Here is a 26,329-nt window from a genome sequence, read left to right as displayed (position 1 = left end):
CCTTTAGTAGATTGTAAAATCAATTTAAAGGATCACAACCAGCATTTTAAAAATAAGGACAGGATATGTTAGGAGAGGACAGGATAAAAAATAATCAGAGTGTAAAAAAATACATAATAATAATCAGAGTGTATCTATCACATGTAGTAAGGTATAAGTATTGTTTTTGAAACTTCTGTTCAAATTTTACATCTGAGTATAAGTGTACTAGGGTTGAGGCATAAGATATCTTTCTTAGACCACATCGTGGCCCCCCAAAAAGTTTGAAAAAAAAACTGCCCTAATGATATGACTTTGTTTTGTTGTTTTAAACGTTTCAATGCAGATAGTCTCATACAGTTCCAACCCTTCTCCAGCTGGCGTTGGTTCACTTGACATTAGCTTCTAGAGGTATCCATATTGATCCATGTAGCTTAGTTCCATGTATTTCCATCTCTGCACAAATATGCTACAAGTTATTTTTCCAAATTCTCAAGATTGGATTTTTTATTTTGCCAAATGAAACATTAACAAAATAGCTACCTGTCACGATCACCATCATTTCACATTGGGAAGGACATTTTAATACAAGTAAAATCAGAAAGGCTACTCTCAGAATCAAAGGCAGTATTTTAAATTGAATAAATCTAGCTTTATAAAAATTCATTCCTTTTGGCCCTGGGGGTTAACGTGGTTTTTCTTCCTTGTTGATTGTTAGTTGGTTCATACACTGTTGTAACTGGTAACATAATCACCTACACAACGATCTTAGGCTAGCTACCTCTGGAGAGGGAGGGTAGTGAGTAGAATGGAGAAGCGTTTCCAAGAGGGTCTCAACTACTATAAAATTTCATTTTTTTCTGTGGTGGCCAGGAGTTGGGAGGAAGGAGGAAGGAGTGACTGCTAATAGGTGTGGAGTTTCTTTGCAGGGTGATGAAAATATTTTGGAAGTAGATAAAGGGGATGTTTGCACAACACTGCGAAGGTACTAAAAACAATGGAATTATACTTTAAAAGGGTTACCTTTATGTTATGTGAACTTCATCTCCATTTTTAAAAGGAGGAGAGGACTTGTGCCTCCTGGAATTATTTGAGGATGAAATTCCACCAGAAGACATTTGCAAGACTCCTAGCATTGAGCCTTGCTGAGAGGCACCATTAGTGCTCAAAACATCCAGGTGCGGTAAGGTGGGGTGGAGCTTACCGAATGTGTTTCACCTACTAGGTCAAGCTAGTGACTTGCCTAAAGCCATACAGTGAGTCATGTGTGGACTCCACACTACAATTTGGCTTTTCCAATATGTCTGTGAGTCCAGAACAAGGTCTCTCCATCCAGCCTCCCCTACTTGACACTAGCATGACTTTTTACTGTTTAGAAAATATTTTTCTCCACATGATTTTCTAACAGCCCTGTCTTCAGAAGCTCAGAGAAGCAGAATGGTTAGAGAACACGGCCTCTGGAGTCAGACAAATCTGGGTCAAATCTGGACTCTGTCATTTCTTAGCTGTGTTACTTTGAGCAAGTCGCCTAACCTCTCTGAACCTTGGTTTCTCCATCTATATAATGGGAATAATGACTTACCTATCTAATAAGTGGTAATGAAGCCAGAAGATTAGATAGATAGATACATACATACATACATACATACATACATACATACATACATACAAAGCAAGAGTTAGGTCAATGTTTGGCACATAGTAAATTCTGAATAAATGATGGCTATTGGTACTAGTAGTTAGAGAAGCTACTCTGGCAAAGCCACTTTACCATAGGCTCCAAGTGCTCCTAAGCAGTGGTTCTCAACCAAGAGTGGGGAGGGGGACTTTGATCCTACAGGGGACAGTTGATAGTTCCTGGAGGCATTTTTGTATTTTTTAATATCATAATTGGGGACAGGGGGTGTGCGTCTGGCATCTAGTAGGTGGAAGTCAGGGATGCTGCTAAATACCTTACAATTCACAGGACTGCCCCTCACAACAGAGAATGATCTGGCTCAAAATGTCACTAGTGCCCAGGTCGAGAGATCCTGCTCTAAAGTCTGCTTCCCTCTGCCAGACTTAGTGCCTAATGACAATGCAATCCATGCTCCAGATACCTGACAGCTTGCTGTGAAGCTAAGGAACATTTAGCAAGACAGTCATTATTCCAATATCTCTGTTGGGCAAGTCCAGATGGAAGTATATTTGGACTCTTCTCAAAGAGAGACACACCCAACATCAATGTGGACACCAAGACGGCCGAGAATGGTTCAAGAGATTTGGAAAGGCCCATATAAACCCTCCTCCTCAGTGAAGGCTTCTGAGAACATCCCAAAGAATCTACACTCCCTGATCATTCACGAAAGGCCACAAGCAAGAGACTGGCACCTAGGAAGCACTGAATAAACACTAGCTATCATCATCATCACTGTTGTCCTCATTATTGTTATTACCTCCCCAAGTACATTCTCGCAACAACTTTCTGAGATGGGTGATATCACCCCCACTGTGCAGAGGAGGAAACTGAGGCTCAGAGCATGGATGCTACTTTTTTTTATCAGCCCCCTCCTCGATCTCACAGTTTCCACTCCTGCCCACCTACAGTCCATTCTCCTCACAGACACCAAAGAGATGTTTTTGAAAGTGAAAGCGGATCTCATTTAGGAGAAGATGTCCTCTGGATAATGAGGTCATATGCTACTTTATGATCCAACATGTCTTTATGAGTTAGGTCTTTTGAAAAATTAAGAGCGGTGCCATGCTTGTGTACGATGTTAACATTAGAGAGAAGCTGAGTGAAAGGCTTGTGGAAACTCTTTGTACTATCTTTGCAACTTCTCCATAAATCTAAAGTTATTTCAAAATAAAAAGCTTCTTTAAACATGAATCGGATCATGTTTCCTCTGCCCAAAACCCTCCAGCGATTTCCCAGTAGGCTTAGAATAAAATCTAAACGTCTTCCAATGGTCTACAGAGCCCTGAGTGAGCCGGCCTTTGCCCACTCAACCTCCTCTCCTGACACTCTCCCCCTCACGCTACGTTCCAACCACTCTCGCCTCTTTTCCACTCCTCCAACGCTGGAAGATTGTTTCTGCCTCAGGGCCTTTGCACTAGCTGTTTTCCTGTTGGGAATACTCTTCCTCTATGCAGTTCTTCCCATGATTTTCTCTTTCTCAGCCTTCAGATCTTGACTCGAATGTCCAATCCTGAGTCCCTCTACTATGTGGTCACACGAGCCCTTCTAATTCTCTCACAAAACTCACGACCATCTGCAATTATCTTCTCTGGCTGTTTCTCTGTTCCCGTCTGTCTCTTCCACTGGACTGGGACTTTCACGAGGACTGACACTATGCTGGGTTGCTCACTGCTATGTCCCCGGCTTCTCACACAGTGTAAGGCCTCAGTTATAATTAGCCGAAAAACAAAAACGAAAACAAAAGTGTCTGCTGATAATATCATAGGACATTGAAGCAAAGCTGCGGATGCTGTCAAAGGGCTTTTGTCAATATTTTTTCCTATGGTTCCCTAGTTTGTACAAAATTTCCACATTCTCTGGCAAACCACATCCATGACATTTCTTTGGATCATTTAACAATAATTCAAATGCTCATTAAATTAGGGGGAGAGGGAAGGGTTCACGCACCACCTTCTAGAACAGAGTTCCAAACTGTTGGCCTAGGGCCAAGTGTAGCCCACAGATATACTTTCTCAGCCTCACACAATGTTTTAGAAGAATTTGAGTTCATGACCAAAAAAAATGGAACATTTCACATAAAAATCCATATGCCCAAGTTCTCTTAAAGACTCAGAGGATCCGGCCACATTGGGCTCTGTGTTCCCACATGGCCCCAATGGACCAGAGCTGGGAAGTGGCCCCTCAGGCAAGGTGTGTGCTATCAAGTTCACCAGTCCCTATCTTTCTGGCTTAATTCTTTCCTGTTATTAACCTGTCTCCTTTAGGCACTGAGAGCCCACGCAAAAGCTTACAGGGTCCTTAGGAACACTGCTGGCTTTCAAATATTTGAGCTACAGCCTCCTCTTTGAGTCTTACATGGAACCTCAATGTCTAAAACAAATGATAGTAATAACAGTTCATTTTAATTGTTTATTGTGTGCCATGGTTCTGCTTTGGTTGGCTCTAGGGATTGGGGACCAGAACCCCATCAGTTTACCATCATCTTTAAGAGGCCTCTAAAAAGCTCTGTGGATCCAAGGAAGACAGTTCAAAAGTACATTTTTATCCACTTTTCTCATTTTACAAATAAGCAAGTTAGAAAGGGGAAAGGACACTCTCTACCTATTAGACAGTAGCCTTTCTGGCAAATGCTCGTCTGCCGGTCCTTAGGGAGGTCACTCGTGTCAATAATGGCAGAACAAGGCCAACAGGGAGTCGGTTCTTTCCTCCCAGATCTGTTGGCTCTGTCTAGGAGCCGTTCAGATCTACCCTGCGAGCTTATGCCACTCTCAGGCTCGGAGCCAGCTACTTCTCTTAGACAAGTGCCAGCAAAGCTGGACGCTGAAGGGGAGTAGCTCAGCAGAGAATGGCGTGTGGACAGAGGCCCCCCCCCACCACGTCCCAGTCTAGTCCGAAGTCCTCTTCCAGCCCCGATGTCAGCCGATGTTCACACGACTGCTATTTTGTGTATGGAAAATTATGGCACTCTTGCTATGGGTAGAGACACGTTTAGATCATTCCATTGGGTTCCACGTTTGTTATGTGCCTAGTGTGTGACAGGGTTATGCTAGGCGTTGGGGATTCACAGTGGGGACTTATTAATTATAAAAGAGCTTTAGTTTCTTGGTGTCCTGAATTTCAGCCCTGGCTCTGTAGCTTACTACCTGCGTGACCTTCAGCAAACAACGTAGCCTCGCTGTGTCTTGCTTTTTAAATCCGGAACATGAGTGTGATAGGAATAGTACATAACTCCTAGGGCTGTCTTCGGGATTCAATGAGAAAGTTTTTGGCACATACTAAGTAAATGAATACGGTGTTTGTTTCCTTTCTCCACTACACTCATCAGAAGCTGATATTTTTATTTGTATCTTTGTTTATTGTCTGGCTTACAAGATGACTCTCCATGAGAGAAGGGTCTTGTCTGTCTTGTTCACCCCTGCTTCTCAGCCTAGAAAAATGCCTGGCACAGAATAGATGCTCCATAAATATTTGTCTGCTGAATAAATTGCTGTCTTTCATATTCCTGCTCTCATTGCCAATGCCATGATGCACCCTGCCCCGGAGGTGCCCAAAGTCTCGACTCCTCCCAGGAAAGCCACCCTGACCTCCATAGCCAGCTGTTCACAACAGCCTGGGCAGCGACTCCGAATGTCACCAACTAGGCTCTGTGCCGTGGGCTGACAAACGACACTTGTGTTTTCTGTGAACAGAGCTATAGCTTGCGAGTGAGCTGCTGACTGGGAAAAGTGGGATGAGCAGCCGAGCAAAGCAGGGGGAGCCCTGAACCTCAAAGCCCCTAGACAGGAGCAAGAAGACTAAAGGTCCACATGCAGGACCTGCCTCCTGCAGCAGGTGGGCCCCAGGAGGGTTCGGCTTCCAAGGCTGGATGCCAAGGTGGCACAATCACCTCCACGGCATTTAGGGATAGGAATTCGTGCACCCTGTGCCTTGAAAAACAAAATAGAATTTCTCAGGGGAAGAGAAAGGGTTTTGCAAATTGTAAAGAGCTGCAAGAAAAAACAGAAATGAAAAGTTCAGGATCCAAGAGAGCAGATGTTTTTGCTGAGTGCGGGCTGCACTTCCAAACCCAGATCAAGATAAAGGCGACTCGCACCCCCAGAGGTAACAAATTTGGAGGGTCTCCTGTAGAGAGATGGGACTTGGGTAGCCTGGAAAGCCGAGGAGAATGGGCCACAGTTTCCCCCGGGAGTCTGCAGAACCCAGGACCGACCAGCAATACCCGCCCCTGCAAACTCGCTATTATCCTCCGGCCTCCAGCTCCAACGCGCGAAATCTGCAAATTCTTCCTTTATCTGTTGCACATGCTCGTTCACCTTCGTTCTGGCTAGAACCAGGGTAACCGTTCCAATGATTATATAACTTCCCAAGTTCAAGAAAAATACTAAAAACATAAGGATGATGAAAAAAATATTGAGGGGGATTTAACTTTTTTTTCCTGCAAATGTACAAGTTATAGAGTGCACAAAAATTGTATATACAAGCACCCATATTTTCACCCCTCAGAATGAATAACTTAACATTTTATCTGAGGACTTTTTTTTATTAGTCACCACATAAACCTTTTTCTTTCCCCCAAGTCCCAGCAAATTTGAATCCAAAGTAAGTTAACCTACTTCTCTTAATTATTGTCTCTCTCCACCTCCACCCAAACTTAAAGGGTAAATTCCAGGACCGAGTTTCTTCGATGAGCTGGGCTTCTACATAGCAGGTCTGCAAACATCTAGCCCCACTGAACAGTATCGCATGGAAACCACAATCCTAGGACGCAGAGACATCCTTTCTGCCATCCCCAATTCCCGCGTGCAACTTTTCAACTCACGCTCCCGCCAGGGGGCCTATTTGGCTCGGCCGGTTTGGCGGAAGGATCCCGCGCGCGGTCGCAGTTACGCTCAACCGTCTCCTCCCCTCCCGCGCTCTGGCCCCGCCCCCTCCCCGCGCCTGGCCCCGCCCCCTCCCGCGCGCTCTATGGCCCATAAAGAAGTCCCGGCCAGGCCGCTGCACTCCCCGCGCGCATCCGTGCGCCGCCCGAGGCTAGCTTAGGAGTCGGCCGCCATTTTGTTCTTCTCGTGGTTCCAGTGGGGAGAGAAGGAGGAAGCAGGGTGCGGGGCGGTCGGGGGGGGACCCGCCGCGGCTGTTGCCACCGCCGCCACCACCGCCTCTGTGCTCGTGGCGTGGGAAAGGAGGCGTGAGTCCCGGGCGCGAGCCGCCGGCGGCGCCGCTACGGGAGGATCGGTGGTGGGAAGGCGATGGCGGATATAGATAAACTCAATATCGACAGCATCATCCAACGGCTGCTGGAAGGTGAAGGGGGCGGCGGACGGGCTGAGGGGAAGCGAGCGACCCCGGGGGCTCGCGGCGGGGCCAGTTGGGAGGCCGGTTGGGCTTGCAGCGCCGCGGGGAATGAGCCGCGAGTTTGGCCCGCGGGCTCGGGGCTGCTGCCGGAGGGACGCCGGCCGGGGTCCCGCACCTGGCCCACCCCGCGCAGTCACCCTCCCGGCTCATTCATTGCACTAGGGCGCAGCCTTCTTTCTGGCCGTGAAATCTGAAAACTCTGCTCCCCACCCCCACGTTTCCGTTCCGTACCCCCGTTGCACCCCACAAATCAAACCAGCCTTTGGAGGAGAGAAGGTTGGGGGCCCCGTCCAACCTGCAGACGGCGTGTTCCGGACTTTCTGGTACTCGTCCTCTTGGAAGGCAATTTGATGGGGATGTGGGTTCCACCAGGTTGAAGGACTTTTTTTTTTTTTTAATCTTGCTCATTTTTATTTTTCGTGGGAATGGGATCGGGGAGTCCCATTTTTTGTTACTTACTGACCAACTTTCATCTCTCAAGGAGATGTTGGACCCATCTCCTGCGCTCCCAAATACTCTTAAGTTGTTTTTTATCTTGACGAGATCTCCGCGCTCTTTTCTGAACGTGAAACCAAGGACGATGACAGTTTCGTTATATTTCCAATGTGCCAGGCTGTTAAGCGCTTTGCGTTGTCTAATAAATTACAATCGTAATGCTAGCCAGCGCTTACTGTGTGTCTGGCATTTTTTGAGCACTTTACACGGGTTTCATTTATTCTCCCAGCAACCTTGCTTGGTAGGTGCTGTGATGTTTTCCTGTTTTTCAGACGAAACTAAGACACAGAGGTGAAGTCACTTGACCAAGGTCACACAGTGACAGGTTTCAAAACCAAGCAGCCAGGAGACAGAATTCGTTCAACTCACCCTGTATATGAAGGAAGGAGGTGTGCAGTGGTTAAGCGAAGGTTAAAGTAAAGCTGTTATATTGGCTGATCTAAAACTCGCAAAGTGCCTGGAAATTGGTTCATGTTGATACAGGAGACGGAAGAGAAGTTAGGTTGTTGAAGAAAAACACTTATGTGAACTGCCCCTTTTCTCTCCTTTCCAGAGCCGGTCTGCTAATGCTAACATCTTATTCGAAACTTTGGGGGCACTCATATCCCTTTCTTGATCTGGGCCCTGGATAATGTAGATTTGGCTGAGTTTTAACTTTTGGCCTTTATAGTCTCATATAATATTGTTGGACTGTAAATGCTCTGAGATGGAGTCGAGAGCACGATGAACAGTTGGACAGCTCTGGTAGAATTTGCAGATTTTTTGAATTAAGTCCTTAAAATGAAGCTCCTGAAAATACCTTTTCTTAATCTGTGGGTTTTTTTTCTTTCATACCTTCTTAAAAGAAAAAAGAAAAAACACTGAATGGACCCCCAATATGCTCTTGAATTGTTGCTCTAATGTGGGAGAAAACCTTGTCTTCATTCAGTACCTGGCACGTATTATAGGAACCAGACTTGGGACATTAGTACAGTTCTTGATTTATATGAGGCAGCAGTGGGTCAGGACTGGATTAAAATTGTAATAAGAAAGGAACTTTTTATTATAAATTCTGCCTACGTCTGGCTAGATTGGGGTGGGCTTTATTTCACTGAGAAAAGAAAAATTGAAATCTGTGTGGATTAGAAACAAAATTTAAGGTCATTTAAGTCTTGTTAAGTTCTGGGTTTCCCATAGCTCGGAATTTACATAACAGGTTTTAATTTTAATCTTTTTAAAATTGTGCTGAGAAATTTGCCTTGATGAACTTGGGTCATCTAAAGTGAGATCAATCATTGTTTCTTAATAACTTCTCTCTATGCATGTTATATTGTACTTAACCAAATTTTTTAATTTCACTTTTTCATTGAAATTGAAATAATATTTTCCTTTTTCCTTCCCTCTGTCAACCACGTTAAATTGGCAGAGAGACGGTGATGATCCACTGAGGATGTATATACATCCAAGTTAGAAGATGTTGATAATTTTGTGGTTTTTGTAATGCCCCCCAAACCTTTTTCCTTAAAAATTTTAATTAAGATTTAAGTATATCTGAAAACAGAGGCAATATGAGTTTGGGGTCCTTGTTAGAATTTTTTTCATGTTCAGAATTGTCTCATCTTTTAAGGTGGAGGACTGTACCAGCTAATTGAGAATTAGCCAGTGATAATACTAAAAAGGCAACGCAAGTGAAGTCTTATTTAAGAAAAACAGCATGTTGGTTTAGATCTTAGTCACTAACAGCTTTTGCAGTTCTTTTCTATGCTTTTAGTAGTTTTTTCTCAAGCAGTTAATCACTTGTGCAATCCGCCTTGGACGCTTTTATCCAAGCTCTGACTTGTTGATGATAAAACCTTAAGGTTGTTACCTCTTCATATAACTAATGTTCAATTATTTAAATAACTGTATGGTAAAACTTGAGGGATTTAAAGAGAAAATAAACCCTCTGATATTCCTACTGTTGGAGAAAAATGAGATTTGGTTTTACTTTGTAATCAACTAACCTCTTTCAGGAGCTAGCACTTGCTTGCGCAGTGGGCAGTCGTAACTTATTTTCACTTCCTAATTTTCAGGAAGTATTTTTGCTCTAAAGATGGCTGTTGTCAACTGCAAGACCATGCCAGGCTCTGCATAATTGCTTGGCTTTAGTGATTTAAATATGACCTCTGCCATGGCCCTTGGAAAGCATTTACTAATTTAATTAGCTGGCGTGTAAGAGTCCATCTGAAGATACTCAAATATTCTGAAACTAAAAATGTTTAAATAACCCATTTGTTTAGCTTTTTGGTATACTAAGAAACCTATTTGTATTCTAATATTAAAAAGACAGCAGTCCCTGGTCCTGAAGATAATATTGAGGACAAACATAATCACAAAAAAGTTCTTAAAATGCTGACCAAGGAAAACAAAAGTATCTTTCCTAATGAGATCTCTACAGTTATTTTTTTCTTTATACGTCAGATAATTTGAACGATTAGAGGCTGTACTTTGGATCAGTTAGAGGGCATTTTGTTGATAAAGACAGTGATATTAAAGTTGTGTTTTGCTAATTTCCTAACTTGAAGAAGTCTGTCGGGAGCTCCCTGCTCTCCTCTCCCCTCCCACTGCAGTTGTATGCCTAATCCTCTCCTGTGAGGTAAGATGTAGTAAGATGCAAGACGGGAAAGCTCTGTTGGAGACATGACCTGAGCTTGCGCAAGACCTAAAACACAGAATGGAAAGCATCGCTCTCCTTGTGCCCACTTCTGGTCTGTAGCAGGAGACCAGGCCTTCCTTGGTGCTGGGCCTTGCATTAGTAAGTAGCCCGCCCCGTGGTGGAAATTGGTGGGATTGTTTTATGTCTTTGAAACTGCAGTCCTATAATGACCCGCGTGACCTCTTCTGCAGAAGCATGTGCCAGTGCCAGTCAGTCCATTTGAATAGGTGAGGATTACTGATCTTGAAGCAGGGAAATGATTGGTATTATATGGATTTGATCATTTCACTTAATTTACAACCGAGGCAATTAATAAACCTAAAGATTGAAATGTGGAGGATATAGTATTCTGAGGTGAATTGCCTTGCAGATGAGGCAACTGGAAAGCCTTATTCAAGAGGAATAGAAAAAGATTCCATCTCTTTGGAGTTTATAGAATTCTGGAACACATTTTTTGTGTTTTAGGATCAGAGCCCTATAACCAGAGCTTGTGTAAGAACATGATTTATCTGAAATCTCTGATTTCTCCACTATTGGGTTTTCTGGCATTCCCCATCTTCAGGGAATCGGGTGTCACTGATATTTTAGATTTACGAAAATGGAAACTACTCATAAAAATGTAGGGTTAGATGTCTAGTCTAATCAGTGGTATTTGATCAGAGTGGGTTGTTCGACTGGAAAGTTAAACGTTTTTCAATAAATTGACTTGACTCTAGGTGTCGGTTACTCCAGATATTTATCGAGAGCTGTGGACAGTGTTTGCAGCTATGTCGTGACCATCTGCCTGGGAAAATTGATTTCACCTTTCAATGCCCAGAACATAACGCCAGCAGTTAGGAGAGTCACAGGGAGGCGCGGTGGAAATGCTGAAGATGGTCGGAAAGTGGAAGTCTCCTGGTGACCTCAGTGAAACCAAAGGATTCGGAATAACATTTTTGTGGCTTATGTTTTTTTTTGTAGAAAGAACTCAGTTGTTTGTGGAAAAGTTTTAGTGTTGTAAATAGTTGCTGCTGTTTGTTTGGTTTGAGGTCTTATTTTCCTAAGTTCATCAGATGTTGCCTAAACATGTCAGATACTGCGATGTTGATTCTGTCCCTGAAATGAGTATAGTGTGGCATGTTCTTACAATTACCACCTACTTTAATAGGATTATCTTAAAACAGCAACATCTCTGTTGGATTATTTTTAAATTAGTTGTGCCAATCTTAGGTTTTAGAACTTCATTATAATTCAGCTGGCACTTTTTCTGGTGTATGCTATTCCTTTAATGTGACCTTTCAAAAGAGTTAAGGGAGTTTAGGGGCCTTGAATCGATGAGCAAGAAGACTACTTTTTTATTTTTCGTAATGATCCCAAAGTATTCTTCAGTTTTCTTTCATAGTTTTCATCCCTGCTTTGCTCATTGCTGGGCTGTCAGAAAAGTTACTGTTTGTTGCTTGCTAGAGAAAGCTGGCAGTGCAGACAATCCCCAATAACATCCTTTTATTATTTCAAAACCTTTGTCAGTTTGTTTTCAATAAAATTTTGTACAAGTTTATCATGTACTCACCAATTTGCCAGATAAATAGATAGTTGGTACTGAACAGCTTTTCCTAAAGACAGCCACAATACATTTTTCTGAATCTATCTTTCTAGGCAGATAAAGAAAAGCTTTTACTCAGAAGTCACAGCCTAAGGTGAGACTGCAGTGCCTGGCACCTGGTCTTCTGAGAAACATTCCATCTGGAGAATGGAGTTCTTATTTGTTGGAATATTTTGGATTCCATTGACAATTGTTGAAATAATTTGATATGTACTATTTGAACCGCTCATTAGGAAGGTATTCTGAGGTCACACCCCTTGAATTTCCCACCTACGGTCTCCTATTTATACAGGTTTCTCCCAGCATGCACAGAATACAGAGAAGGCTTTAAACCAAAATGAGTTATTGACCGATACTGAACAGAACTGTACTGCTAGTATTTTTTTTTTTTTGTAGCTAACAGTGATAAAATAGAGATATTCAAGCCTTTACCTTTTTTAACAGTATTGAAGATGTTATCTGTAAGGTGAAATTTTAGTTTTATAATCTTTCTGGGGGTATAGTTTTAGCTATAACATTTATAATAATCTCTAGCTACCCAGTTTGTCTTATTTCCAGTATCTTTCACTAGCATGTAAGCTTCTCGAGAAAAAGAACAAGGTTCTTGTCTCGCCTGTTGCCAGGCTAGCCCGAGCATCCAAACCAGGGCCAGGCATATGGCAGGTGCCCAGCAACTATCTTGTTGGATGTCTGAAGCATGGTAAATAAGTATCAACAGTCTTAACAGATTGCATGATTTAGTTCTTGGTTAATGCCTCCCATTTGTAAGGATGCATTATGATTTTTAGGGAGCAGTGACTGTATATTGAGGTCTCAGTAGTCCTATGAAAACCCCCTTGGTTTGGGAGCTTAATTAAGAACAAATTTTTACTTGGAGGGTGGTATGGTGGAAGCACCAGTAGACCTAGAATCAGTCTGGGCCTGGTGTCCTTACAAGCTCTGCGACCTTGGACCACGTCACTGAAACTTTTGCAGCCTGTGGCTTGGAGAAGTGAAAATGCCTAACTAACCTCATAGGATTGTTGAGGATTAAATGGCATTGTAAAAGCCCTTAGCACAGTGCCCAGCAAGCACATGGGAAGTGCTTGGTAAATGTTACCTACAACTAATAAATAATTCTATTGGTAGGCATTGAAAATAGTGAAGCCTAGATACTTGTGCTGGTGGCTGATAGGGCTATTTTTAAGAAATATCTGCAGTGTTCTCTTGAACTTCCAAAACCCATTTTGAAATCTAACTTCTGTTAGATACATTTTGAGATTTAAGAATAATCCTAAATTTTCACCACGAGGAAAATACTCTCTAAAGCCTGATAGGAAAATGACACTATTGCTTTATAATTTGAAAGTACAGAAAATTTGTCTTTGATAATCAAAAGTAAAAAATTTAAGATTTTATTTTAACTATGTAGTTGTGAATGTATGTTTAATTCTAATGCCACAAGTCTAGCCAACAGTACTTACAGATTTATCCAGACTTTGAGTGCCTGCTCTGTACTGGCCAGGGGCAGGTACACTGCAGAGCAGGTGATGTGTCCAGGGGTTCGCATTCTACTAGGGGGTCCATATGAATAGGTAGAAGTGAACCTGCAGTCATAATACAGAGTACAGTGAGTACTGGGTGGTGACTGGCTCTTGAGAGCATTTCAGAATGCATAAAGTGGGCTCGGGAGGGAGATGGAGAGGAGAGACTTCCCAGGGTGAGGTGATATCTAAGCAGTCCCGAAGGATGAGCAGGAATTTGCCTATTGATACAAGACAGTTTCTGTTTTTATAATTTTAGTCCTTGAGCTAATTGTAGGGAATTTAAAAAGCTTTGTGACTGTGTTATTGCTTTTAATGAGCAGTGTTCTTCAAATATAAAGTATCTTGGTTCTGGAAAAACTCCACATTAATAAATTTTTATTGTTCGTATCATTTCTTTTTACTAATTTCTCTACACTTCCACTCAGAGGACAAACAGAATAAGAGAACAAAAACTACTATAAACTATGTCTAAAGGTGGTAGTGGAAGCCTCCAAAACCAGTAAAATTCATATTAGCACCATTGATTTAATATAGTGACGTTGATTCAATATAGCATTCATATGAAAAGTATAGCCTGCGTTCTATATAGGTATGAGTTAATTATTGCTTATGCTCCTGAAGGAGTGGGCTATTCATTCACAAACATAGGGCTCTGCTGAAAATGATCGAGAAACTTAGGAGTCCCCTCGTTTCTAAAAATAAAATTTCCTGCTGGGCAGTCTGCCTGAGTTCCTAGTTGACTGGTAAAATCACTAATGATTGGGGTTTTCGGGCCAGTGAATCAGAAATCATACTGTGTTTCCACCGAGACTGTTTCTTGAGTTCTCCTGTGTGTGTATTTAGAGAGAGAAAAAAATTACCGTGGAAAAATCGTTTTTTGTTGCTTAGCTGCTGTTGTATTATATATGTATCTGTTTCAAGTCATCCCTCAAAAATCATTACTGCACTTTCCCCTTAATTCTTGTTCCATAATATTTTGATCAGAGAATGGCCAGTCATTTAGTTCAGTTACATATTTGGGGATTTAAAGTAGTGATTTACTCAAGGCTATAGAACCAGTACAAAAACTTGGGGCTCCTGGCTCCCAGCCCAGTGTTCTTGCCTAATGTTTTCTCTTCTTTGTGTACTTCAAGAATTTTATCCTTCCCTATTGTTCTTCTTTCTTATTATTTTTCATTGAAAGAAATAATGCCCCTGTACACACTGTCTCATTTCTGCTCAAAACTCGCTGTTTCTGAAAATTCAGGGTTTCAGTGGCTATTCAGGCTGAAGGATTGCTTTACTAAGGGCGATATTTCTCAAACTCAGACACAGCCCTTGTTAATGAAAAAAGATTTTCAGCAAACATCAGGTTTTTTACTTGTAATTTTTATTATTCTGTAATGTTACTTAGATATTTACAGAATGAAGCTAGATACAAACCACTTAAACCTATTGCTCTTATCCAGCTATTAGGCAAAATGATTTTATAATTTGAATACAAACTAAGCCTCCAAAACCAGTGACATTTAAGTTAGCTGCATTGGTTAAATCTGATGGATTTTGTGGTTTTGCTAAAACTGAATCACTTTTTACCGGATTTAACAGTGGAAAGATGCAGACTTCATTTTAATTTAGTCTGGTTTTGTGTTTTTGCTTCATTTCTAATTCAGAGAATGCTTTCATAAATCTTTTGTACAAATATTAAGACTTTGACTGCAAGTCGAGGATAATCCCCATATTTAACCAGATCTTGCCAGCAAGCAAGCCATTTAACTGTAAAATAAAGGTAAATTTAACAATTCAGTGCTGTTTATTTTAATCTGTTACAATTGGAATCAAAACAAAATTTCATTTCCTACTGCTGCCTACCAGCCCATTAAACGAACTGCTAATAAGGCCAGGGACGATCTTATGCTTCACTTTGATAGTAAGTAGAACCTAGAGTGCTCTGATGCGGACGCTTGTGCGTGTAGGATGCTTGGTGCTATGCCATAGTTTTTTCCTCCATTTTCTCACTTTTTATCTGTTCAGATTACTAGGAAACCTTTCTTAAGCACACCGCCGATAGCCTTTGTCCTGTGCAGGCATGATCATATTAAAAAATGCAGGCCCAGAAATTGCATAGCCAAATATGTACAGTGAGCCTATGATGTATTTTAATGAAAACAACGCAAAATTTTTCACGGATAAATCTGGGGCCCTTGAGATAACACTGAAAAACACAATGGGTGGGAAGGTGGTCTGAGCATTTCCAGTCTCACATTTTAAAACAAAGAAGTCTTAGAACCAACTCAGTAATGTGACAATCTCTAAAATCTCCTGCTGTAGAAGGGAAGACGGGAGGCAAAAACAAGCAGGCTTGGTGAACAGGGCTGTAGGTGAGCCCGGCTGATCATGTGGCTCAGATGCAGAAGTGAGGCCCAGAGCTGTGCCGCGGGGAGTCTGATTTCAGCAAGTAGTCAACAGAAGCCGTCCTCAGCAGTGTTCATACCAGAGAGGAGGACCCCTCGTTCAGGATATTGTAGAGAAATCTTAACCTGGTGTAGAATGTGCAACTAAATAACCTCTGAAATCCTGTCTAAAATTTTAAGGTTCTCATTAGGCTTTGAAAAAACCATGTTCTTTATAAGTGTTCTGAAAATAAAGCCAGCCAAAAAGCTAGTTAAGCTATGTTTTTACCTCCTCTTTATCTAAAATTTGTGTTCTTTCAGATATTTTTAATTTTTACATTATATTTTGATTTCATTTGACTAATTGGAGTTTTTCTCCCCTACAGTGAGAGGGTCCAAGCCTGGTAAGAATGTCCAGCTACAGGAGAATGAAATCAGAGGATTGTGCTTAAAGTCCCGAGAGATCTTTCTCAGTCAGCCTATCCTACTAGAACTTGAAGCACCACTAAAAATATGTGGTGAGTTTGGGCACGCTTAGCAATTACCTTTGGTTACGTTATTAATTGAGTCAAGGATATATTAGCAACCTCTTATTAACCAGGAGAATCGTTTACTATTTATGAATAACTTGGAACTACTTAAAATTAATAAATTTAGCTTTAGAATAAACACCTCTAATGGACTTAGTTTACATAGACATGCTTCAAATTTTTTAAAATTGTTTTGCTTAAAGGAATGTAAACATTGTAGAAGGAGAAAAATGAGACAGAATGGAGAGCTAAAAAAAAAAGTCAACTGTATGAATATATAGGAATTATATTTAAGCTTAAAACAAAACTGGTAACATCTAAAAATTGACCTTCCTCGATGTTGTATAGTTCTATAGCTACATGATAGATGTAGATAATCTGTATAAAAACTAAACTTTATGAATAATGCTGTATTCTTCTATCATATTTGACTATATTGGTAAAGCTCATACGCATGCTTTTAAAGTGAAATGCTCTTTGGTATTATCTAGCAGGGAGAAATTGATAGCTGAATGCATTGGTGGGTGTAGCGTGTGCGTATCTTTGCTCACTCAGGGCAGGGCTCACTAGAAATGCAGCAGTCCTGCTGACACAGCCCCTGGAGACTGAGCTGTCAGAGATCTGATATGGTCAGCCGACCTGAAAGGAAAACCATGTTACTTGGCAAGAAGGCCTGCCTAGGCATTAATAATCCTTTCCACAAAATAAATTCATAATGAGTTGGGTTTTGTGTGAGATTCTAGACGTACACATGTACTTAAAAATTTTATTAAGCTCAATTGAACTAATACATAAGATAGAAGATTGGAATTAGCGTTAGTTGTCAGATTTAACTATCATTATTAGAGGACAATGCCAGTGTGCAGTGAATGTTTAAAGAATGTCTTTCCAAAGCTTCGTTAGTGAACAAAGTATGACGACACTGACAGAATTCTTGCTTCCAGGTGATATCCATGGGCAGTACTATGATTTGCTTCGACTTTTTGAGTATGGTGGTTTCCCACCCGAAAGCAACTACCTGTTTCTTGGGGACTATGTGGACAGGGGGAAGCAGTCATTGGAGACTATCTGCCTCTTATTGGCGTACAAAATCAAATATCCCGAGAATTTTTTTCTTCTCAGAGGAAACCATGAATGTGCCAGCATCAATAGAATTTATGGATTTTACGATGAATGTAAGTACTTTCTCTGTCTAAGAAAGTGTTACTTAAATTTAGATACTTAGTCATAAACCAGACTATCACATACTTTTGTTAGGATTTTTGAGAGTTGAGATTCATGTCATAATCTCTCAAGTTTTCTATTTCATTATCTTGTTTTTATCTTTTTTTTTTTTTTTTTTTTATCTGTGCTTTTGGGGTAGAAAACAACCCAGCCACTGCAGTGTAAGAATGCCCTGGACTCTTCTTGTGGTGGGATGATTAGATTAGGAAGTGATGGTTTCTTTAGGATAGTTGTGAATATTCACAGATAACTTAATCCTTAGCACAACTCTGAGAACCTGAATAGGTAGTTTTATTTTTAACAACTTTATTGAGATATAATTTTATTTTGTGAGTCTATTTTAAGTGTATAATTTGGTGATTTTTAGTAAATTTATAAGAGTTGTACAACTATCACCATGGCCATAGGCAAGCTACTAATCTACTTTCTGTCTCTATAGATTTACCTTTTCTAGACATTTCATATAAAGGGACTCTTGCAATGTACAAATAATTACCTTTTGGAATTTATAATGTGTGTTTTTTTCCTTCTGGTATATCTGCACCCAGGAAAAGTGGCAGTTGCTATCCTAAAATGTGCTGAAAGAAAGCAATGTTGTTTAAAAATTATTTGTGTAATGTTTTACATAACTTATGATCTATTTTGGATTTTTTAGTTGAAGGTACAAGTTGAGTTGATAGTCGACAAGATTCTTAAAGCTTTGAAAGTATCAGTTTTGGTGGAGAGTTTTTTGTTGTTGCTGTTCGATAAAATGTTTTTTAAAGTTTTGACTCTACCTCCTTCCTCCTTTTGTGCTCATTTTTTCTGCAGGGTTGGGTTTAGGCTGGGAGGAAAGGGGTGGATAAGGGATTTGAGTTACTAAGACTTGCCAGTGTGATGATGACAAGACTAGTAAAGCATTGTCATTATCACTGTTCCCTAGACTATACAGTTGACCCTTGAACAACGCTGAGTTTGAACTACATAAGTCCACTTATACTCTGATTTAAAATTTTCAGTCCACATACGTAGAGGGCTGACTTAAGTTATACGCAGATTTTCGCCTGCGTGGGAGATGGGCGCCCCTGACCTACCTGTGGTCATAACTAGTGCTCTCAGGGTGTGGCGCGTGTCCATCTCAGTTTCATGTAGATGTGTTCAGCTAGCTTATTTGCTTGCTTGGCTTTGAAACCCAGCTACTCAGATGAGGTGGGAGCAATCACCAAGGAGAAAAAGCCTCTAGATTCTGAACTGACTGGGACATCTGAGTCTGGCAAGAAAGATATTTGATATTGACAGTGAGTCTATCAAAGTTAAAATCTAGTAAAACAGTTATTACTTCTTAGGTAGTGAAATGAGAGGCAGGGAGTTTTATAACATTGCTTTTCAGATGTTACCAGCGCTGCTTTTTAGAACAGCGTTTAAAAAGGATTCTTTGTTAGCTCAGCAAGTACTTTGATGTTTTCATTCATGTAGTTTCAAATCCAGATGATCTCTTTGTTATGACATATATCCTGGTGTGAGGATATTAGCTACGTCATTTTCAATTTCTGTTTAATTCAGAATAATGATTTAGGTCAGCATTTGTTGGTATCAATTTTGGCTCTTGTTCGGTCATCAAGACTCATTTATTGACCTTGTACTCAAGCTATCTCTTCTCCCATCAGGCAGGTATGATTTGCCACCCAGTCTTGTGGACATAAAAATTCCCTTGGCATAGGTGTCTTTCAGTTGATGGTTTACAGACTTAAAAAGTTGATAATTAATTGTATTAAATTTTTATTTTGGTGTAAATTGTATTACAATGAAGTTTTACTCAACTGTAGATTTACATGGAACAATTTTAAAAACTGCTTTAAGTGATAGCCTTATTCCTAAATATAACAAGCAGTCTCTGTACTGTTTTTTTCCTTCCGATCTTATGACTGCAGTCCTGGAAAGTCTGAGATACCTGCTGGATAAAATGTAGAGCTGTCTGATTTGTAGTAATAGGAAACTGTGATAGGGGCTCTGGCTCAGAATCCCAGGATTTTGGAAGCCTGTAGAGTAGGGGTCCCTAGCCCCCAGGCCACGGACAGGTTCTGGTCTGATGTGTGATCTGTTAGGAATGGGGCCTCACAGCAGAGGGTAAGTGGTAGGTGCGCAAGGGGGCAAAGCTTCACCTGTATTTGCAGCTGCTCCCCAGCACTAGCATCATCACCTCAGGTCTGCCTCAGGTCATCAGATACTAGATTCTCATAGGAGCACAGATCCTTGGTGTCAAAAATGTTGGGGACCGCTGCTATAGTTCAAATATCCAAGCTAAGCCTTTCTGGAGCCAGACAATCCTAGTGCTCTGAAGTGGCCTTAGGAAGTGGAGAGGGAAAGGGGAGAAAGCAGGGGGTCCAGGACTTAATTAAGATGCTCAGGGACAGCAGGAGGAAGAATCTCCTAATTTTTGATAGAGCTGGCAAAGGCATTTGCAGGAGAAGCTGCAGCGTGTTGCATGACTGAGGAACCAAGATACAGAGCAGACTTCAAGGAGGATGAGGTTTGCCGGTATTGACAGATGCAGCAGTGGCCAAAAAAAAAAAAAAAATCCAGGGGAGTACTGGATGGCCGTTCAGCCCTCTGTAAAAAAATGGAGACAGAACCATATCACTTTATAAGTGGAGGTTAAGACAGCCCTGTCCTTGTGTTGTTATCACTGCTGGAAAAGGGAGGTGGTGATTGTGCATAGGTCCCCGAAGAAACGTGTAGGACAGGGAATTAGGAGCCTGAAAAGAAATGCAAAGCCAGGTGAACCAGGGTGAGAGTTAGTTATATATACCTGGTCACAGAGAAACATAAACTTTTAGGAGAAAAGACAGTGGTCCCCAGCAAAGGGAGAAGTCAGATGTTTGTTGAATTCACATTGCATTACAAACCCTGGGGTAAATCCCCTACCTGACTTGATTGGCCCTGAAGGGGGAGGATGTGATTCAGGAAGACTAAGGATAAACTCTTGGTTTAGGAATAAAAATTGTGCTTTGACGTTCGGTTTATCTAATGGGAGGGTACAGGAGACAAATGGAAACCCCAAGGATAGGACCAACCTCAACCAATTCAGACAGATTTGCACTTACAAGGTTTGTGAACAGGTTATTAACTCAGAACATAATTTTCCAGTGGAAACAGTGCCTTAAAGGCATGCTTCTGTCTGAATCAGACTCTGGTTCCAGAATGCATAAAATCCGTGAGCTGGTGAGGTGGGCATGACCACCCTCTATTGACGTTTCTGTGGCGAACATTCTGAGCATCTGGGCAGTGTTAGGGCGTATCCCGGAGTGCCTGCAGTGAGCAGTCTGAGTCCCCCTAGTCGGTGTGCCTCCTAGAGTATTTAGGGGCTGGAGTTATCTGGCAGCAGTAGGTTATTTTGGGTGGTGTGAGCATTAACTCTCAGGCTTCCTCAGAACAAAGATGGTAATGGCACGTGTGTCAATTGTTCATAATTGCCTTTAGTAATGGGAACTACATGTGTTTTGAGATTGGACAGAACAATAGATGCCAGAATTGGTGCCACCAACTAATTGCTGAGGTTTAATGGTATTCTGTAATTCTGATTTCGGACATCTAAATTTTTAAATATTTCTTGTGAAAATGTAAATTGTTGCTTAATAGATCAGATATCTCTAAGTATTATATATATCTAATTCTCCTAAACCTCTTCCAGGGGATCTTTAATAAAGGTATAGTTTTTGTTTACTTAAAAGGTAATAAACCTTGCTTTGGGGGAAATTGTCCTCAGAGGATGAAACTACAGAACACCTGTCTCTCTTTAATGATTGTAAAATTTTCACAGGTAAAAGAAGATATAACATTAAACTATGGAAAACTTTCACAGACTGCTTTAATTGTTTACCAATAGCAGCCATCGTGGATGAGAAAATATTTTGCTGTCATGGAGGTATGTAGGCTGATTTTAGTTCCAAATGGAACCGTAAAGGGTTTTTGATCCCTTTTTTAAGGGTATACTTTGACATTTGTGTGTTATCATGGAGATGACTTCTTCTGTCAGGTAACTCTCCTTTATTGATGTGTGTTGGATCATGGGTTCACTTTGGTTCATTTGGATAGAAGACTGAAGTGAGTTAGATAGTACAGGGAATTCTAGGCTCTGTAATAATTTGATTTGAAAATAGAGCCGGACATATTTTTAAGTATAAAATGAACAGCAATTAATATGCTGTACCAGTGATCTTCTAGAATACTGAAAATGTGAATACACTTTCCCTTGGTGTGTTTTTATTCTCTCATTTCATACATTTTTCTGATTTGGATTTTAAAAGTTGTTTTATGTTTTGCTCAGTGGTTGTGCTTTGTATGATGTAATTATAATAGGATTTCTTTTTATTTGTGGCCAGAAATCAACACAGTATATTTTAATAAAGCCATTTTCCCTGCCCTCCTATATTTAAACTGGTTTGGTAAAGTTGGGCGTATGATTTTAAACTTAGATGAGAGCTACATCTGAGCTGGTCTGATAGATTTGATGGTCCCTGGACAAAACAGGTTTCCTAGAAAGCTACGTCACACCTGAGCATCTGCAGCCTCTGTACCCAGTCATTACAGATGGTCAGCGATTAAACCTAGACTAGCCATTGTTCATTATTCTCCTCAGCTGGAGAGGCCCTCAGAGGAGTGGAGTCATCGTTTTTATGTCACTGGTTTTTAATTTCATAGGGCTCTGTATGTTGAGGTAACTGTTGCCATATGCTGTTTAAATATGTCGTGCCCCACAAATAGTGCAAATTCCAGTGCTTATTCAATTTTTTTAACCAAAGCTAAATAAGAAAACATGCCCATAGATTTAATGTTAGCCTTCGTGTTAGTGTCATTGAGTCTCTGTAGACAAATGGAATGGTTAAGGTGCTGACATCTTTTTTAAAGTTCTATCTTCTTCAAATTTTTCTCATTTAATAGGTTTATCACCAGATCTTCAATCTATGGAGCAGATTCGGCGAATTATGCGACCAACTGATGTACCAGATCAAGGTCTTCTTTGTGATCTTTTGTGGTCTGACCCCGATAAAGATGTCTTAGGCTGGGGTGAAAATGACAGAGGAGTGTCCTTCACATTTGGTGCAGAAGTGGTTGCAAAATTTCTCCATAAGCATGATTTGGATCTTATATGTAGAGCCCATCAGGTATTGATTTTGAATTTTACACGTACACTTAAGAGCATGTGTGTGAGCACAGATTCTCCTTTTGATTTTGGTGGGTAGGTATTTATACCAAGTCTTTGGAAGTTGACCTGCAGGATAATCAGGTTCAATGGGAAACTAAAGAGTGGTTTTGCTCACCTAGAATTTGCACCTGCTGATACTGAAAACATTTTCTCTTCAAGGTGGTTGAAGATGGATATGAATTTTTTGCAAAGAGGCAGTTGGTCACTCTGTTTTCTGCACCCAATTATTGTGGAGAGTTTGACAATGCAGGTGCCATGATGAGTGTGGACGAAACACTAATGTGTTCTTTTCAGGTAGAGGATGTTTTCAACATTGTTTCCTTTTATTATGTCTGGATTTTACTGATGAAAAAAATAATAATTGTTACTCTGTTTATTTGTGTCCAGTAGACTAAATTTTTATTTTCCCTTAACCAGTATTCATCCTAAGTTCAGTAATGAGTGGGCCCCTTTTCAAAGGAAAAAATTACCATAGAACCTTTCTCCCAGTGTTGAATTTAACTGTTTTTGTGTTATTTAAATAGGTGAAAACAACCAATTTGTTAGCTCTTTATGCTTATGGTTTCTTTGCTATAAATTTAAAACTACAGTTCAGCTAAATTTAATCACCACTTGTGTGTGAGAATGGTACTGACTGCCGTGTTCCAGATGTGCTGTGATTGATTACTTAGTTCTCCCACCACTTTTCACTAGGGTAATTCCTACAAAACCTCTGTTGATTCACTCTGACATCATTTGGCCTTCACCCAGCACAAAAGCGTCATTTATACATAAAGTCTACTTCTCGGTCTTTTTCTCATGCACTTTGACTAAATTTGTATGACTTGAAGCTAGCCCAGTCATAAATGCAAATAGAGCCACTAAAGTCACGTGGCAGTCATCAGTTAAATGGATTAAAACAAATTTTTTAATCGAATTATCAGGGAGAGCTTGCAGCTCTTAGTGAGAGTTTCTCCTAGGGATTTGAAAAACACTGTAAGCACTTTCTCCCTTAAATGTTAAGAAGGGATAGCCTGAAAATACTACGGGGTGTGACTTTAAAAAATCGTCATTTTTGCCAGAGGCAAAATAATTCGTCCAGATCACATCTTTTATCTGCTCATCATAGCATTTACCAAATAAACATTACTAAAATGTTAATTTGTCAGCTTGGTTCATGTTCATGCTTTTGGGGCTTTTAAAGTTGTTGAGCCAGTCTTAAAGTCAAAACGTTTCTGAAAAAAGATTTGAGTGAGATTTAAGGAATCTTAAGATTTGGGGTTGAGTATATTTCCTAAGATGCACTGTCTTTTCAATCTTTGCAGATTTTAAAGCCTGCAGAGAAAAAGAAGCCGAATGCCACAAGACCTGTAACACCTCCAAGGGGTATGATCACAAAGCAAGCAAAGAAATAGATGTCATTTTGACACTGCCTAGTTGGGACTTGTAACATATAGTATATAACCTTCATTTTTAAAACTGTAATGTGTATTGGTCAGCTTGCTCAAATAGTGTGTTCGTTGGGCCCTCCTTTCCATTTTTGACTTAACGAATGGCATTTGCTGGTTATAACAGCAAATGAAAGATTCTCCACTCCCAAGAAACAATGTTTTGTTTTTAATTCTCTATTCCTTTTACAAACAATTTTAATGATGGTGTTAAAGCTGTACGCCCCAGGATAGTTTATCCTGTCTGAGGGGTAAGTGTACAATTGACCTTTTTTTTTTTTTTTTTTAATTCAGTACAACCCATGAATCATGTAAATGCTCGTTTTCTTTAGGATATAAAGAGAGCCCTAGGGTGCTCAATCTGTACATGTTATTGTCATAAAATGCATACTGTTGATAAAACCACTGTGAACATTTTTTTTAAGATTTTGTTTCAAAGGGATTGCTTATTTCTCTCATTGTCTTGTCATGTACAAACTGGTTTTTATTGCTATCAACATTAGAAGTAACTTTCAACCCTGCCAGCATCACTGGTATAATGTATATTTAATTAAAGCACACTTCCTCTACCGAATACTTAAAATGAGAATTAAAGCCATTATTTTAAATGTTTGTGACTCTTTCCTAAAGCCAAAGTTTCTGTTGAAATACGTATTGACACACCCCTAAGAACAAAATGGCATGGTTTTATACCCATGCCACCTTGTTGGGGATTCAAAAACAGGTTTTTGAGTTAAAATAGCAATTAGTAATATAGTGCAGTTTAAGCTATTAATGATTAAAGTTAATAACATTTTGTACAATTTCCATATAGTGTATTCATTAATCTTTTTACAGTTGCATCAGGCCTGAACCCGTCCATTCAGAAAGCTTCAAATTATAGAAACAATACTGTTCTATACGAGTGACCGATTATGCTTTCTTTGGCCTACACTCTTTATTCTGCGGTGAAATTGAGGCTTATAAGTCAAACAAAGGAACTAACTTACTATCCACCAGTTTATACAGAACTCACAGTATCTATGACTTTTTTAAAACTAAGATCTGTTAAAAAGAAATCTGTTTCAACAGATGACCGTGTATAATACCATGTGGTGAAAGTGAATTCAGACTTATTAAATGATGAACTTGTTAAATCCTCTCAGTGTCTATTTATCAGCACAATACACACAGGAGAACTGTTGATGGCATATTAAATAGATTTTAATGAATAAATGGCTCTGGAAACCACACAGTTTCAATTTGGGTTTGTCTTCTTTCAAATAGTCTGTTCTCCAAAGATGGATTGTAATGTGGATGCTCATATTCTTTGCTTTCTGACCTGGAATAAGTAAGTTTCTGAGGTGGGGCGATGAGGTTGAACACCTCCCACATACTACTCGGGGAGGTGTGGGAGTTGGGGGCTGTGGTATCATCTCAATTATATTTTTGTTTGAACTCAGTTGAACCCTGTAAAATTCAGGAGCTGTTCTTCTGACTCAATCACCAGTGTTTTCATACACAGTTCTTTGCGCTCTTCTCCCTTCCCTATTTCATGGGGAACAACACAGTGTTGTGTCCTATTACATCTGTCACAAATGTGTTGAATGCATATTAATTTCTCAAAGTACATGAAAAGTTGATAAAGCGTGTATCATTTGAAAAAGCACTTTTCTTCCATCAAAAACTCGTTTCCCTCGGGGAGTGTGAAGGGGACCTGGTAAGGAGCTGCTTGCGCTGACAGTGGCGTGTGGAGAGAATTGCACAGGGGAGCCGGGTCGGCCCCGTCTGTGCGAACAGGCCGATCCGGAGGCAAAGCCAAGTCTCTGAGCTCCACGTTACATGACAAATCCAGAGTGGTGGTATTTTACTTTCCTGTAATTCTTCCATATCTCTTTGACTACAGGAAGATGAGCTGTGATTGATTGTGTCGAAGTTTTTAAGCTATGCCCTAGACATTATCAGTATTGTCACTTTTAGGATTTTCAAAAACAAAGTTGTAAAATGGGGCCACTTGGGTTATCAGAGAGTGGAGTAGTATCTAGTTTTAATTTTTTTTTTTTTTAAGCCAGCATAGCACTGGTTAAATAGAGAACAAAATCAATCTTCGGTTTTATGGTATGAGCTCTTAAGATTCAAATAATTTGAAACTAGTGTTCAACAACAGAATTTAGGGCCTTGCCCTTGTAAGCCCCAGTCTGTATTGACTTTGCTTTCTCATTTGTCTTATCATTTATTGCCATGTGCAGTTGAGGTCATTTCTGCTTTTTACAAGCTACTGGTATTGTACTTGGTCCGAGTCCTGGCTCCTCTTCTAGCTGTGTGT

General features: G+C 40.4%; 1 protein-coding gene across 1 annotated transcript; it reads left to right on the top strand.

The window, feature by feature from the left end:
* The first annotated feature begins 6,652 nt into the window (after positions 1-6,652).
* On the top strand, positions 6,653-25,256 carry PPP1CC (protein phosphatase 1 catalytic subunit gamma). Its single transcript, XM_016149688.2, has 8 exons — positions 6,653-6,958; positions 16,045-16,176; positions 17,133-17,363; positions 21,212-21,316; positions 22,333-22,556; positions 22,757-22,891; positions 23,902-23,962; positions 24,862-25,256. Exons 1-8 carry the CDS (start codon positions 6,904-6,906, stop codon positions 24,930-24,932), a joined length of 1,014 nt encoding a protein of 337 aa, XP_016005174.1. The 5' UTR covers positions 6,653-6,903; the 3' UTR covers positions 24,933-25,256.
* The last annotated feature ends 1,073 nt before the right edge of the window (positions 25,257-26,329 follow it).

This window comes from Rousettus aegyptiacus, unplaced genomic scaffold, assembly GCF_014176215.1.
Source record: "Rousettus aegyptiacus isolate mRouAeg1 unplaced genomic scaffold, mRouAeg1.p scaffold_m13_p_5, whole genome shotgun sequence".
NCBI lineage: Eukaryota > Metazoa > Chordata > Mammalia > Chiroptera > Pteropodidae > Rousettus > Rousettus aegyptiacus.
The sequence above is the reverse complement of the archived record's forward strand: the minus strand, read 5'-3'. Positions and strand labels throughout refer to the sequence as shown.